The sequence below is a fragment of the Typopeltis vanoorti genome, chromosome 10, assembly GCF_054136105.1.
Source record: "Typopeltis vanoorti isolate ZY-2024b chromosome 10, IOZ_Tvanoo_1.0, whole genome shotgun sequence".
NCBI classification, from domain to species: Eukaryota; Metazoa; Arthropoda; class Arachnida; order Uropygi; family Thelyphonidae; genus Typopeltis; species Typopeltis vanoorti.
In genome coordinates, this window is record NC_143558.1 from 28967994 (window position 1) to 28984684 (window position 16691).

At 34.8% G+C, this 16691-nt stretch overlaps 1 protein-coding gene across 2 annotated transcripts; it reads left to right on the forward strand.

Moving 5' to 3' along the window:
* The first annotated feature begins 1030 nt into the window (after positions 1-1030).
* On the forward strand, positions 1031-14269 carry LOC150102280 (uncharacterized). Of its 2 annotated transcripts, none has more exons than XM_090399227.1 (10): positions 1031-1105; positions 1742-1920; positions 4501-4635; positions 4784-4987; positions 10366-10546; positions 10631-10865; positions 10966-11089; positions 11211-11384; positions 13130-13145; positions 13676-14269. In XM_090399227.1, the coding sequence occupies exons 3-10, from the start codon at positions 4519-4521 to the stop codon at positions 14209-14211; spliced, it is 1587 nt and encodes a 528-aa protein (XP_090255353.1). In that variant the 5' UTR covers positions 1031-1105; positions 1742-1920; positions 4501-4518; the 3' UTR covers positions 14212-14269. The 2 variants fall into 2 exon arrangements, with proteins under 2 accessions (XP_090255353.1, XP_090255354.1); XM_090399228.1 differs by having other exon boundaries at positions 1057-1105; positions 1778-1920.
* The last annotated feature ends 2422 nt before the right edge of the window (positions 14270-16691 follow it).

Sequence of the window (16691 nt, forward strand, 5' to 3'; positions counted from 1 at the left end):
ACACATTACGTCTGTACGCGAATCTCTCTGCTGATAAATTGAAGCACTGAGACTGAGGCCGAGAGTGAGTTACTAACGTTGGAGCACGACTCGTACCACGTGATCTGATCGGTTTCATTGACCCTTATCCTTATAAGGATAAGGGTCAATGAAACTGGCTTAAAGGGGCGAAGCAAGAATGCTTTTCATCTTCCCCGTTATCTGTATCTGTAGAGGAAAGTGTAGGGATAAGGTGTTATTCAGCTATTAAAGCTCTGATCATGACAGGAGGGTAACAGCAATTAGCAGAGCCTCAGTTATAACTTCATTGGCTACAGCATTGCCATCCATTACCCTCCAAGGGTATTAATCACGGCATCGCCTTCCTCGGTTTCATTGACCAAGTCTAACGCTCTGTATATATATATATATATATATGTGTGTGTGTGTGTGGTGTGTATGTGTATGTGTGTGTGTAAATTTACTGTAAGAAAAATATAGTCTGTGATACTTTATTATTTTTTTTTGTGGCTCTTTTTCCATTAAATCTTTTATTAAAAATATATACTTTAATGTTTATTATTAATTCTTACTTATTGACTATTTACTCTTCATAGGAAGCTGAGAAAGGAGATAATTATTCTGTAGTTGGCTATTGAGCGTTTTTGTCGTCCACTATGTGGCTTAACTGATAGTATTGTAACTGTTTTGGCTTGACTGGCTATTGCGCACATTAGACTGTTCGAAATATTCAGATTTAAGTTAAATGAAAAACAAAAATGCCTTTTTGTTTTGACCATTTTAAGGAAATATATGCTTACATCCTAAAAATATCGATAAACAGTAATCAAAGTTCCTTTTTTGTTCTTTAAGGATCTAGACGAAACCTTTAAATATGTTTTTAATCGTTTAACGACTTCTTTCTCGTTTAAACAGGATATACAAAAACGTTTTACGTATTTCCTGTGTGATTTAATCACAGGAAACACGCGCTACCACGCAAAAGTTTCACCATACATTACAGTACCTAATTATAAAAGAATTTCAAGACGTAAACCTTCTTCACTGTTTGTAATATATAGAAGTTGTTTCTGACGAGAAAGCCTACACTGACAGCTCGACAAAAGTAAGATTCTATAATGCTTAAGATGTAGTAAGAAATAGAAATTTGCAATGATTTGTTTATAGTTCTTAAAGATGTATATTATGTTTTTCAGTTTATTTATTTTTAACTTTTAAGCTGATTTTTTAGATAGATAGGCGTACACTACTTCCTACACAACTTCCATAAATATATACCATAGCGTCATAAGAAATTAAGAATAAACTAAGCATTGTGAATTGTGAATGAAAATTTTCATTCACAATGCATACAAAACATCAGCTGCTCGCTGTCAATTTTTAGATGATCTGAGCAAAGCAATTTTGTTTCTAGGTGGTTACTAAGGCAACATAAACAAACGAACTCTTTGTGTACTAAGGCTAAAAGTGCTATTTTTAAGAACCGATTGTAAACACTAAATTTTAATTTTAAGTATATAAAATGCTGCAATAATATTACCAGTTTAGTACTTGATAATTTTGACGACTTTAACATATTTATCTAAATTAAAAAAATCTTTCGTTAAATTATTCCCATCTGTTGTTTCTCAAACATTTTTTTCAAAGAATTCGTCACAATTTTTTTACACCAATTATTTCAAAAATTATCAACTTATTACAGCCATTTATATATTGCAATATTATTTATCATTTCCTTTAGTGGTATTATATCTACTTTTCATGTGAAACTTCACAGCAGTTGTAGTTATTTTATCACTTCGGAAGAACGATACAGAAGATCAAGTTGAAAGGGGAATTTATCTAATCCAAGTATCCTCACTAGCGCCTCTGGAGTATAAGAAGGAATTTCTCATAATTGCTCGTCCTTATTTCTAGCAGGTAAGAACATTGATAGAGTTTCTTTAATGAGTTCATAGAAATTAGAAGTAATTTTATAATGATTTCGTATTTACTAATGTATTAATTTTAAAAAAATCATTAATTATTACTTTTAGACAATAATTTAGAATTTACTTCGAAATATATATTTACTAAAATGAAAAATTGGAATTACTACTACAGAAATCAAAGGGTTAGATGTTAAACACCAGATCAGACTAGTACCGATCACTTTGTGAATGTATTTACCCAGTTATCATTTCTGTTCAAGAGCTAAAAAGCTCTTTGTGAAATGTGGGTAAACTTTAAGAAAAAAGGGATTCTATAATCCACTGACCTAACTTTTTGACTATTCCTGCATTATAGGGAGTGGTGAGAAAACCACATCCTTGAGGTTGCAGTAGTTACTTTGTGATGAGCTATGGCCTAAACTTTTAAGAATAAATATGGACTTTAGCAGATAACAATCTCTGTGTATTTCTTCATTGACTGTCTTGCTATTAGCCTAAAAGGAATAAAAATTAACCCGTTTGTCTGGAGGAGGATGCGATGCAATCCCTCAAGAAAACAGGGGAAGGAAAATTAAAATTAAAATTTAGCAAGGCAGTTTAAAGTTAACTTTTAAATAATTATGAATTTACAGTTTAACAAGAAAGAAGACTTTAAGAAACGGTTATTGTTGTGATTTCTTTTTATATTTTTTCTGAACTTGATCAGAACATTTAGAAAAATCAGTGTCACCACTGATTGATCTAGGTCTTTTTGGACCCGCTTTTTCTGAATTTTGAACAGCCATGTCATCGACAATGACTGAACACTGTTTCATTAACTTTATTTTATTATTATTATTTTTTTTACTTTCTAGGACTGTTGTGCTGTTACAAATTTCATCTGACTTTAGTAGCTCTTCAAGCATCTTATACTGACGGTTTAAAACTTCTATGTCTTCATCTGGATTAGGATTGTTAAACCTTTCTTCTAATATTGAAGCATACTCTTCCCTTAGGGTCTGGATCTGAAATCTTACTTGACTTTTAATGTAGTATTTTTTGGAGAGTCTATAACCATAGGTGTAGAAGAAGGAATTCCTTCTTCCTCAATAGTAAACAAATTTGTTCCCTCTTCCTCTACCTTAGAAAACTCTTTGCCTAATGTAGAGGGAGAACCTTTTGGTTTTGACTTAAGAGAGATATCTTCTTTTGTAGGTGTTAGAGGGGGGAACTCCTCTAAAGACACTATAAATTTGCTGTTAATTTTTGGACATTGGAATTTACTGTGGGAAGGATCACCACATTCCTTGCATGGATCTTTACAAGTTACTTGAGATTGACCAATTTTGGCGCAATTACCACATTTATTTAAAAAGCAGTCTCTAGCGGTATGACCTTCTTGTTTGCATTTACTACATAGTCTGGTCATTCCCTGATAGTTGACCATTACTGTGTAATTACTGATATTTACAAAATTTGGAATGGCTTTGTTCATTTTCATTTTTAAGTATATTTTGTCACCCTGTTCAATCTGTGGGTATTTCTAGAAATGGGGGCGGATCACAGATAATATATACCGACCCAAACTCTTCAAAAACTTTTTTAAGTGTTTCATCGCTAATTTCAGCTGGGAGCTTCCGCAGTAAATGAATTTAACGCTGCTGCCGCCAACAGTAGCGGGAAAAAACCTTTCACCTTCAAGAATAATTCCTTCTTCCATGAGTTTTTCTTTAATGTAAAAGTCTTGGAAGTAACTTCATATAAGCCTTTCTGAAAATCCCAACAGTTAATATTCTTAAGGTTTTAAAGATTGTCATCTCCAATAACATTCACTATAGCATCAGCAATTAAATCCGGCCGAAATGCCTTTTTAAAAGAGAATCTGATGGTTAAGTCTCTATTTAGGTTGCTGTTTGCCATGACTTGTTGTTAAAAGATAGTCAGAACAGATACTACTTGTTAGTCTTAACTGCTTTATAGAAGACAGCAACTTCAAAGAACAGATATTGCATTCAACAAAGGATCCTTATAGTCCTTATAAGGACTGGCTTAAAGGGGCGAAGCAAGAATGCTTTTCATCTTCCCCGTTATCTGTAGAGGACAGTGTAGGGATAAGGTGTTATTGTGCTATTAAAGCTCTGATCATGGCAGGAGGGTAACAGCAATAGCCGAGCCTCAGTTAGAACTTCATTAGCTACAGCATTGCCATCCATTACCCTCCAAGGGTATCCAAGGGTATTGGATTGAATGAATCAATCACCGCATCTCACGGTCGATTGATGCATTCAATCATATCCCAACAAAGGATATCATCTATTAAAAAATTTTATAGCTCTGTTATTTGAGATAAAAATTTCTTGGCAAATATAAATAAATGTTTAAGTAAGAGATCTTTTAATAATTAAATTATTTTTAATTAATTATTAGTAATATTATAAATAATTTTATTAATTATATATAAAATTAAAAATTTTTAGTATAACTAAAATAATATATAATTATATTTCGTCAGCACTTTACAATAAGCTTTGAAATAATGGGTATATTTTCGTTTATGTTAAGTAATTGAAAACGTGTTTACATCTTTTAGTGCGGTCGTTATAATAGCATGGCGGGAGTTACTGCACTGTACGTTTTACCCTTCTTACTTGGAGGCAGTTATGATATCATTACCAACACTTTAGGACCGGAAATATATCCGGAAAGTGAAATCAAAAAGGCAGTAGTAAGTGGCACTATTTTATGTTTAGTTCATTAATAATTTTAACAATACATTTTTATGTAAAATCATATCCCTAATATTTAATTTGCATTGAATTTTATTTTCTAAAATGTCTTTTAAAGTTTCACATCAGAAATATTTTTTATATCAGGTTATTGAGCATCGTTTTAGTGATTTTGGAGTGAAGATGGTGGAAAGTCTCCGAGAAGCTAAGGAATTTTTAGATATTCCATCGAAATTTTCTGTGAAGTCCAAAACAGGTATGATTAGTGGATCACCCGTTTTGCAATATTTGAATGAAACCTTTTTTGACGATGGTCATATGCAGCTTCTGATTAGAGCACATTATGAAACAGTAAGTTTTTATTTATATTTTTATTAGAAAATTATACATATGAGGATGGTTAAAAAAGTGAATATACAGGGTGTTCGGGATAAATTTGACAGTTTCGTAAGGAAAAAGAAAATCTTCTTTGTATCTATTAAATTTAATGAATTGACAAAAAAACATTACAGGCAGAGTTAATTACAATACTATCAACAAGATTTACTCAAAATAACCACCATTAGCATCGATCACTGCTTCAATTCTGCTTCGGAACCTCGAACAAGCTGATGCTACAGTCTCCCTGGGAAGGGCCGCAAAAACTGTTTAAATTTTATCCATTAACTGGGCTTTTGTATTACTGGAAGTGCGATTGGTGTCTTTTTCAACTGCGCCCCATACAAAATAATCCATGGGGTTAAGGTCTGGGGAGTTTGGAGGCCAAACATTTGGACTGGTGAAGTCGTAGAAATTTTCAGACAACCATTTTTGACTTTTCCCAGAGGTGTGGCAAGGGGCCGAATCCTGCTGCCATACATACGGCCTACCATTGGCTGCCCTTGTTATCCAGGGCTTGACTACAGTTAACAACTCCACGAACAAAGCCCGAATTCCAATGCCAGGGTTCTTCAACACCTGTTCCTGCAGATTTGCGAGGAATTCTGCTGTACGAACGCAATCAGATCGTCTGCTAGGGATCTTTCTTCTTGCTACATCCTCGTAGTCACCATTGCAAGTCTCTAGTTCATGCCTGATTGTCTTTACTGTATTCAGGGAGCATTGGGCAGCAGTCGTAATATCCTTATTTTGATGGCGGGCACGAATCATCATGATACAAGTTATTCTCTTCCATGATTCAGGTGGGTTCCAGCTATCCATCTTTTCTGACATCTTGTATATGAATGAAGAAGGGTCCAAACTTTTAAATGAAGAGAAGTGTGTGTTAATACATGTAACTTACGGGAAAATATAATTAATTATAATTATGTCAAATTTATCCCGAACACCCTGTATATATACAGGGTGTTCGGGATAAATTTGACATATTTATAATTAATTATATTTTTCCGTAAGTTACATGTATTAACACACACTTCTCTTCATTTAAAAGTTTGGACCCTTCTTCATTCATATACAAGATGTCAGAAAGGATGGATAGCTGGAACCCACCTGAATCATGGAAGAGAATAACTTGTATCATGATGATTCGTGCCCGCCATCAAAATAAGGATATTACGACTGCTGCCCAATGCTCCCTGAATACAGTAAAAACAATCAGGCATGAACTAGAGACTTGCAATGGTGACTACGAGGATGTAGCAAGAAGAAAGATCCCTAGCAGACGATCTGATTGCGTTCGTACAGCAGAATTCCTCGCAAATCTGCAGGAACAGGTGTTGAAGAACCCTGGCATTGGAATTCGGGCTTTGTTCGTGGAGTTGCTAACTGTAGTCAAGCCCTGGATAACAAGGGTAGCCAATGGTAGGCCGTATGTATGGCAGCAGGATTCGGCCCCTTGCCACACCTCTGGGAAAAGTCAAAAATGGTTGTCTGAAAATTTCTACGACTTCACCAGTCCAAATGTTTGGCCTCCAAACTCCCCAGACCTTAACCCCATGGATTATTTTGTATGGGGCGCAGTTGAAAAAGACACCAATCGCACTTCCAGTAATACAAAAGCCCAGTTAATGGATAAAATTAAAACAGTTTATGCGGCCCTTCCCAGGGAGACTGTAGCATCAGCTTGTTCGAGGTTCCGAAGCAGAATTGAAGCTGTGATCGATGCTAATGGTGGTTATTTTGAGTAAATCTTGTTGATAGTATTGTAATTAACTCTGCCTGTAATGTTTTTTTGTCAATTCATTAAATTTAATAGATACAAAGAAGATTTTCTTTTTCCTTACGAAACTGTCAAATTTATCCCGAATACCCTGTATATATATATATATATATATATATATATATATATATATATATATATATACAGGGTGTTCGGGATAAATTTGACATATTTATAATTAATTATATTTTTCCGTAAGTTACATGTATTAACACACACTTCTCTTCATTTAAAAGTTTGGACCCTTCTTCATTCATATACAAGATGTCAGAAAGGATGGATAGCTGGAACCCACCTGAATCATGGAAGAGAATAACTTGTATCATGATGATTCGTGCCCGCCATCAAAATAAGGATATTACGACTGCTGCCCAATGCTCCCTGAATACAGTAAAAACAATCAGGCATGAACTAGAGACTTGCAATGGTGACTACGAGGATGTAGCAAGAAGAAAGATCCCTAGCAGACGATCTGATTGCGTTCGTACAGCAGAATTCCTCGCAAATCTGCAGGAACAGGTGTTGAAGAACCCTGGCATTGGAATTCGGGCTTTGTTCGTGGAGTTGCTAACTGTAGTCAAGCCCTGGATAACAAGGGTAGCCAATGGTAGGCCGTATGTATGGCAGCAGGATTCGGCCCCTTGCCACACCTCTGGGAAAAGTCAAAAATGGTTGTCTGAAAATTTCTACGACTTCACCAGTCCAAATGTTTGGCCTCCAAACTCCCCAGACCTTAACCCCATGGATTATTTTGTATGGGGCGCAGTTGAAAAAGACACCAATCGCACTTCCAGTAATACAAAAGCCCAGTTAATGGATAAAATTAAAACAGTTTTTGCGGCCCTTCCCAGGGAGACTGTAGCATCAGCTTGTTCGAGGTTCCGAAGCAGAATTGAAGCTGTGATCGATGCTAATGGTGGTTATTTTGAGTAAATCTTGTTGATAGTATTGTAATTAACTCTGCCTGTAATGTTTTTTTGTCAATTCATTAAATTTAATAGATACAAAGAAGATTTTCTTTTTCCTTACGAAACTGTCAAATTTATCCCGAACACCCTGTATATATATATATATATTGTAAGCAAATATATATATATATATATATATATATATATATTTGCTTACAATGGAACTGCTCATGCCTGCTATTCTTTCGTTAGAGATCAGAATAATTTATTAATTTATTAATAAATAAATTTACATATTAAAAATTGCTTTATTAAAAATATTTCATCCTCACCACGAACAAACACCAATAATAAAAGTTTCGTATCAATAGCAATGACAAGCGCAAACGAATATCGGCGTTAGATCGCAGTGCATTTGTTTCGTGTAACGATAATTGAAAAAATATTATTCTTTTCATATTTTCAACAGTGACACTCATCATAATTCAGCCATGTATCTATAATAAATAAACAATTATATGTTATTTTAACAAAATAAAATAAGATTTACAAAAAAATAGTTCGCCACGAACACGCACCAATAATAAACGTTTCATATCTCACAGAAATAACGCGCGAAAGCATGATACACTGCCCAAACGGCAGTGTATCTAATGACGTAACGTACAATGACGAGCGCAAACGAATATCGGCGTTAGATCGCAGTGCATTTGTTTCGTAATCTAAAGCATTAATCGAACAATTCCAATTATTAACTATTCAATCAATGTCAAAAACATAAGCTGTAGACTTTAACATGTTGCATTGCATTTATATAATGTTGTAACCATTGATATTATTTATAAACACAAACAAAATTTATTATTTTAATTTTTTCCTTGGGTGTGCTGCAGTGTCGCAGTGCTTATGTACGGGCCGCCACTTCTGCCATCCATCCTTTGCAATTGCGTTGCCAGTTTCCTCTCTGGTTGTTCACTACACGTTATGAGAGGTGGCTTCCTTTCATCAGTTTTCCGTTCATCGTTCTCCATGGCCCTGTTTTCACCCATGCTGTTGTTCCTATTGAAAATCGGCTAATCTCAAATCTTATCGATAGTTTGCCTGTGGCGAAACTTTCGAAACTTTCCATTCTCTTTTTAAGTTTACAAACCTTACATTGCTCATATGTTCCAACCTACAAGATCTTCCACAACCAATGGCTTAAACACTGAGGCCGTATTTCAATGGGGGGTGGGGGGAACCTTGTCAACTCAACTCAACTCAAAGCCACCAAACAAACATCTCATTTCACTCAAGAAAAACTATACGTCACAGCACCTTGAAGGGTGACAGGTGGTGAAGTATGGTTTTTCATGTCCCTCCTCTTTCTTCCAAAACCACATATTCTTTTCCATTCGAGATATTATGTCACGCTTGTACAATTCTTAACACTGTTTAAGCCTAGATATGTTGTACCTTAGGATATTATTCTGATATATGGGATAAAGCACCAAAATCTTCTCTAAAACCTGATAGTTCAGAAGACGGTATACTCAATTGGGGTCCCTTATTTCAGAGAATCACTTCGTTTAATATCTCATTCTAATTCTGTCTTATGCCTCTTCCAGAGGTATTTACATGGCGCGCTGATGCTTCAAACTAGCTGACACTATTCCTTCACTTTCCCTAAGCTGATAGAAATGCGATAAGTTGTCGTTAACATTCTTTCACTGTGTAGTTTTCTAAAAATACAGAACCAACTCCCCATCTACCTTTTTTCATTCCATCTATGTCTGAGCTGTAAGACATTATTTCTGTATACAACATCCAGTTGATAAAAAAAAACATATGAATAACTTCTTTCTTCTTTTGGATTACTTGTCGACACGCGTTCTTGAAAGCTTTAGGTCTTGCAAACTCTCGTCGTGTGTGTGTGTGTGTGTGTGTGTGTGTGTGTGTGTGTGTGTGTGTGTGTGTGTGTGTGTGTGTGTGTGTGTGTGTGTGTGTGTGTGTGTGTGTGTGTGTGTGTGTGTGTGTGTGTGTGTGGAAAATGCACAATTAAAACTTTAAAGGCTTGTTTGTGTGGTTTCTGTGAGTAGCATGTTAATAGAAAAGGTTTTCAGAACACTCAGAGGAAACGTTTTTAAGATTGAATATATTTCAAAAAATATTTTATAAAAAGTCTCTCCAAATACAGTAGGCAAAATCTCCGATCGATCATTGATAAGTACTGAGGTCGGGAATATAAATTTGTAAAGGTAGCGAAATGTGGTAGAAGACTGCTTCAAAATTGAAGGATGATTACCATGCTTACAATGATGACAAGGAAATAGTCGCATCATCGTTGAAGTCAAATTTTGATCCCATACCATATTTACTTTACTGAACACAGGTTTGGTCAACTTGCTTTTAGAGAGATCAGGGAACTCGTGAAAGGTTCCATGGAAGGTAACGAATATAGTATAGTGATTGAAGGAAGAGTGGCGATGGGACTGAGATACATAAATTGTTCGATCTTGGCAGTATTGAATTTATCAATTCGATATTGCCAAGATCATTCAAATGACAGAAGCAGAATTGACAAAGCATAAGCATTGACAGATACTGGAATAGGATAAGCACCCTCATCATATTCATCATTCGCAAAATTCATCAGCACGATTTCTCTCTCTCTTTTGCAGGTTACAGAGACATTACCCACAACATTAGATGCTAACAAAATCTGGATTGAAGTTGACAATCCTGGAACACACTACGTTAGAAGCATAACCTATGGTGGAGATCTCATTGTGTCCATACGTCTTCAGCTAGCTAACGGGTGGGAACCACTCACTAGTGATAACACTGGAATGGACATAGAAGGTATGTCTAAGTGAATATGAGTAGATAAAATATAGAAAAACATTAAGAAATAGTTGATTCGAATAAGATTGGTTTTAATCCTAGGATTGCTCAATATGATGAAGGAAAACAAATTGGACGAAGTGTCACCAGAAATTAAATATTATTCTTCTGTCGATGTTAATGATGTCCCTCGTAATCTCTGGGGTCTCCGAACTCTTTTGAAAGATTTTAATAAGAGACTCAAAGCAAAAAGAGAAAATGGAGTTCCGATCCGGGTCGAGCTCTATCCTCTCAGTGCAGTGTCGACAATTGTTGGACAGCATTACGAAGACAACATGTGAGTAACTTTATACGTTATTTTCAATTTACGAGTAAATAAAGTGGGTGTGTCTGATATTGGGATAAATATTTGATTAACTTTTTTTCTTTCATTCCAGTGCTTTAACTCCACAATTAGACAATCTCGACACATACTTGGATGACCTACGCCTCTGTGACTATTCTCTGCAACAGCTGAAAACCTCCACAGAAGGTGAATTGAGTCCCAGTCAAGAGGAGAACGTAAGTATTGCGAAAAACTTCTTCCCTTTAATTATGTTTGATTAAATGAGAATTTTAGTCAATCATAATTAAAACATCGATTAATAAGAAATGCTTCATTTGATTTTATGCTCCATCTTAGGTTGAGAATTTCCATACGAAGATTAAAGATATCTTGCAAGTATTCCGCACATCTGTTTTCGATATTGACAAATCTCCACAGCGAATTTCCGAAGCTTTTGAAGCCTATGCCAATGGAGGATCACGTGTACCCAAAAAATATTTCCGTCAATTTTTGAGTTTGAAGAAAAGCTTGGTGAGTTGCACAGCATTGCATTTTATACATTTTTAACACCCTTAATGTTCTCTTAAAATATTAAGATGTAAACGATATTATTATTATTACTGGACACCTCCAAGGAGTCCAAAGACTCATCGAGGGAAGGTACCTGCTCTACAGCTCCATCTCCACCACTCCGGTAACCACTACATTCATCATATACACCAGCGCCATCTACCGCCGACCAGGACGCCGACCTAAATTACGGTGGATTGATATCGTGAGATTTGCAGGAGTGACATGGAAAAGGAGACCCAGGACAGAAAGCTTTGGAGTAATCTTTGAAAGGCCTTCATCCAGCAGTGGATCGACAATGACTGATAATGATATATATAATTTAAGATAAATAATGGGCACTTCAGAAAAATTAAATAATTGTATTGAAGCAAATTAAAGTCGATAACATTATTCTTCTAATTATAAGGATTCATTAGATGAAATTTGGTTGGCTTCATTAATGATATCGATGTCCATGGACAATTTTCAGTAAATTTTATACTTTATTAGAATTTTCCAAGCGGAAGAGCTTATATATATATATATATTATATATAATTGCTCATGGACATCGATCTCATTAATATATATATATATATATATATATATATAAGCTCTTCCGCTTGGAAAATTCTAATAAAGTATAAAATTTACTGAAAATTGCTCATGGACATCGATCTCATTAATGAAGCCAACCAAATTTCATCTAATGAAAATCTAATGCTTCTCCAATATACACAAAAATTAAAACTTAGATTGATTCAACGGAGATAGAAATGTTGGAAATAATGCCGTAAAAAATCTTTTAGAATTCCCCATTATTGTAACTACAATTATTATAGTAACTGCAATTTTTTAAAGCCTTACTTATCGATGCCTTTTACTTTATCAATGAATTAGTTTAATATTTTCATGCGAAAACATATCTTAGTTATCTTAATTGATTTAATGTTTACTTTATTCATTATAATGAAATTGTAGCATAATTATTACAAGGGGCATTACAAAAGTAATGTCTCCACTTGAGATAGATTCCTATTCAAACGAGAATAGAGATGAGAATATTCCTAACCGAGAATATTAAATGAGAGGGACTTTATTTTCATTCACTACTTCAAATATAATTTCCCTCCCATTCAATAGATTCTCTCTATTGCATAACAAGTTCTTCGAGGCCATCATAGAAAACTTTGGGAACTCTTTTCCTTCTATTTAGGAAAGCAGAAATCTGCTATGTGGAACATCCACACGGATATTCATATGGTTATTTCCTAAATTGAAGTGGAACATCCTTCTTATAGCTGGACTTTGCTCACTCGAACCAGAAGTTCGAATGAGCCAAGAATTGAAGACAGAGCGTAAGAATTGAAGACACATCGCAACGATATCTATTTGGATATTACCTCAATGGACTGAACTTAAATCTATTTAATCTATTTCCTAAAATGAAGACACTTTTCAAGGAGTCGATTTTGAAATTGCCTTCCAGGCGAAAGAAGTTAGAAAATGAAAACCACCTAAACGTTTTACAATAATAGCTATTAAATTATTCAGAAAAAGGAATGTAAATAAAGTAGATACTTGAAACTATCTTCTATTATTTCACTGCTATATTTCTTTAGGGTGGGAAGCTCTCATAATGGAGACATTATTTTTTGAACGCTATCCATATAGTGGCATATTGAAGTATTCACTTGTTAAAACTTTGTTTCTTTTATTTTGCAGATGGACCAAGTCGCAAGTAAGTACTTTTATCATTCCGACTATTTATATATCAGAATAGCATTATCTGATCTATTCGGGTAAATACTTGAATTCAGATTAATGATGTGATTGTGAAAATGTATCTTCTGATATGCATGGTTTCAATGAGGAATCCATTTTTGCTTCAATAAGTTAGTATTAGCGCTTATCGAGTGCCACATACTATATGGTGTGAACGAGAAAGCGTACACACTTTACTTTATTTATGTTCTATGACTGTTTCTTCAAATTTACATTCCAGAAGTGATTTCGTTTATGCTTTTTCTAAAAGTACATATAATTATCTTCCTAATCGCATATTTGATTGTAAAATATTCCAACACATGCAATCTTTCAACTTTCGTTATTCTAAATTAACTGATAAATTCAAGAGTTGTTAGCAATTTCATTCTCATAACAAAATATTTCTTTTTCATAGGAGTTTAAATCATTTTAGTTCATCTTTGAGTCGCTCTGTATATTTTATATGTATTCTCAAATTGGATTTTCTCCTTTTATATTGCATAGAACTAAAGCACGGAAGTCCATACATCCACTGGGGTAGCGAGCAGTGCGGACAGAATGAAGATGTGGAAACCGTGTACAAAGGAGTAATGATCACCGCAAATCTCGAGGGAAATGGAGATTACATGTGTCTCAGCGGGCTTCATGATCCAAAACAATTGGGAGCTCCCAGCAAAATCAACTATATCACCTATGGAGGAGTTATTAAAGAGTATCTGGCGAAAAAGGAAAAGAAGGTGACCTGCGTACAATGCCAACCAAAGAAAAGAACGGCAACTTTGATGATCCCTGCTTCTACTATATGCCCCTCTGACTGGACTCTGGAATACAGCGGTCTCCTAATGGCTGGATCAAGAGGAAAACATACTCAGTATATTTGTGTTGATTCCGATTTTGTTGTCAACAGTGAAGAAGTTAAAACTGTTTTTCAAGCAAATGCAACGAATTTAATTGCAGAAGTGACAACAAGATGTGGTACTCTTCCGTGTACTGTTTACAAAACGAATGTTGTTCTGCAATGCGTTGTTTGCACTAAGTAAATAAGACGAGTGTTGTTAAATTAGAATTCTTTCAGAAAATAAAACAGAGATTGTTGTATTACAATGTTTTCTCAGATAGAAATCACATTTCCTCACTCCTGTTAATCTTCTACAATATAAACACGTAGTACAACAGTTTACGTTCTCTACTGTTTTTAAATATTAATAGATTTTTACCAATACAGAAGATAAAGAAATAAAGTAAATCATTTGAATAATATCTAAATGAAATTAATTAATTATTTCGGATTATTTCATGATTCAAAATATCAACCTATTCGATAAACGCATTCGATCTACTGAATGCATGTCAATGATCATAAAACTGGGCACACTCAACTAAACAAATCACAGTTAAAAATCTAGTTATGCTATGATGGATTTAGGTCAGGAATAGTTCTGAATAAATTACAAATATATATATACTACGGTGATCTGAAAAGTTCTCGCCGAGAGATGGCAACACTATCGCAAAGATGTTTTTTTCTAAGTTAGCACATCTGTCATAAGCATCCATGTGAAATTGAAAGACATTCTATCAAGCAGTTTGTTTTATACAGCTGTCTGAAGCAAAGGTGTTGCCCTTGAAATGGATAAAATCGTGCGGTTCACACATTCTTTGTAAAAAAAGGTTTAACGCCAAAAGAAATTCATATGAAATTCATCAACGTTTATAGGCACTCTTCCCCTTCCTTTTCGACAAATACGAAATGGGCAGCTGAGTTTAAACGTGGCCGTACTAGCCTTGAAGACGATTCACATGAAGGACGTCCAACAAGTGTAATAACACCAGAAATCATTGATCAAGTGCACGATATGGTATTGGATGACTGATGAGTCAAAGTGCATGAAATTGCTGAGACTATAGGCTTTTCAAAAGAACATGTAACATGTGTGATATATATATTACATGAAGAATTGCAAATGAAAAAGCTTTGCGTAAGATGGGTGCCCCGCATCCTCACAGTAGGTCAAAAACGCACTCGCATGAAAATCTCTGAACAGTACTTGGAGTGTTTTAACACAATAAAACTGATTTTGTGCGTCGATTTATTACTATGGATGAGACTTGGATTCGCCATAACACACCAGAATCCAAACAAAACAAAATAAACAAAAGCCCGTTGTACAGCGCCAAAGAAGACAAAGTCGGTTCCTTCAGCAGGAAAGGTTATGGCATCGGTGTTTTGGGAGAATTTTGTTTATTAATTATCTTGAAAAGGGTAAAACAATAACCGGGGAATATTATTCCGATCTTTTAACCAGACTAGACGAAAAAATTCGTGAGAAAGACCCGGTTTGCAGAAGAAAAAAATCATCTTTCATCAGGACAATGCACCCGCCCACAAAGGTGTTTTGGCAATGGAAAAATTAAGGGACCTGCACTGAGAATAGTTGGAACATTCACCCTATTCCCCAGATTTGGTTCCCTCTGACTTCTACCTCTTTCCAAAACTAAAACTCTTCTTCGCTGGTCAGTGTTTTTCTTCAAATCAAGAGGTGATTGCAGCTGTAGAGGGGTATTCTGCAGATCTTACTGAGAACCACTACAGAGACGGGATAAGGGTGCTGGAGCATCGTTGGAATAAATGTATTACTCTTAAGGGAGATACTTTTGAAAAATAAAAATAATTTAGAAATTATAAATTCGTTTTTTCATTATTAGGCCGAGAACTTTCGAGACCACCCTCGTATATTAATAGTAAATTCTTCAAAAATATGATATTCTAAAGATTTTAATTTTAAATTAAAAATGATAAAAGAGTTAAAAATATATTTAGATACCATTTATAATAATTATAGGTCTTATATTGAAATAAGCAGAAGATATCGGTTATTTTTAAAACAACCTCACAACAGAAATAACTGGCATCATAAAATATCTCAAGATAATAAAGCTCCAGGTCCTAACGGCATTGCAATCAAACTTATCAAATTATTACCTCGAAAAACCATAGCACATTTAGCCAACATCATAAACGCAATCCCCATAATGCAATACTTCCTTCCCTCTTGAAAAATTGCTGGAATTATCCCAATTCATAAACCGTGCAAAGACCCACATTTACCTTAAAATTATCGCCTAATCATTCTACTATCAAATCTTGGTAAAATTGCCAAAAAAAACATCCTCTTCAGACAAGAATCAGTTGATGAATTAAAAATAATACAGCATGAACAGTTAGACTCCCGTCTTAATCATAGCACCACTCAGCAAATCCAGCGCTTGATCGAATACATCATTGCAGGATTCAACAGGAGACAGCATACTGAAGCTGTATTCCTCGACATTGCAGAGGCGCTTTGAGAAAATCTGGCATTATGATTTAAATCATAAACTTATTCTATCTGGCATATCTCTGAAGATGATACACTTAATGAAATCATATCTCATAAATAGAAAACTGCAGGTCAAAATAAACGGAGCAATCTCAACTCAACGTTAATTTTTGGTTGGAATTCCACAAGGATCCTTACTG

Bases quoted from the DNA above. Each gene is read 5' to 3' on its own strand.
- LOC150102280 (XM_090399227.1), top strand. From the start codon at position 4,519: ATGGCGGGAGTTACTGCACTGTACGTTTTACCCTTCTTACTTGGAGGC. The intron at 4,636-4,783 runs GTAAGTGGCACT...TTTTTATATCAG, and splicing joins GTGAAATCAAAAAGGCAGTA to GTTATTGAGCATCGTTTTAG. The intron at 10,866-10,965 runs GTGAGTAACTTT...CTTTCATTCCAG, and splicing joins CAGCATTACGAAGACAACAT to TGCTTTAACTCCACAATTAG.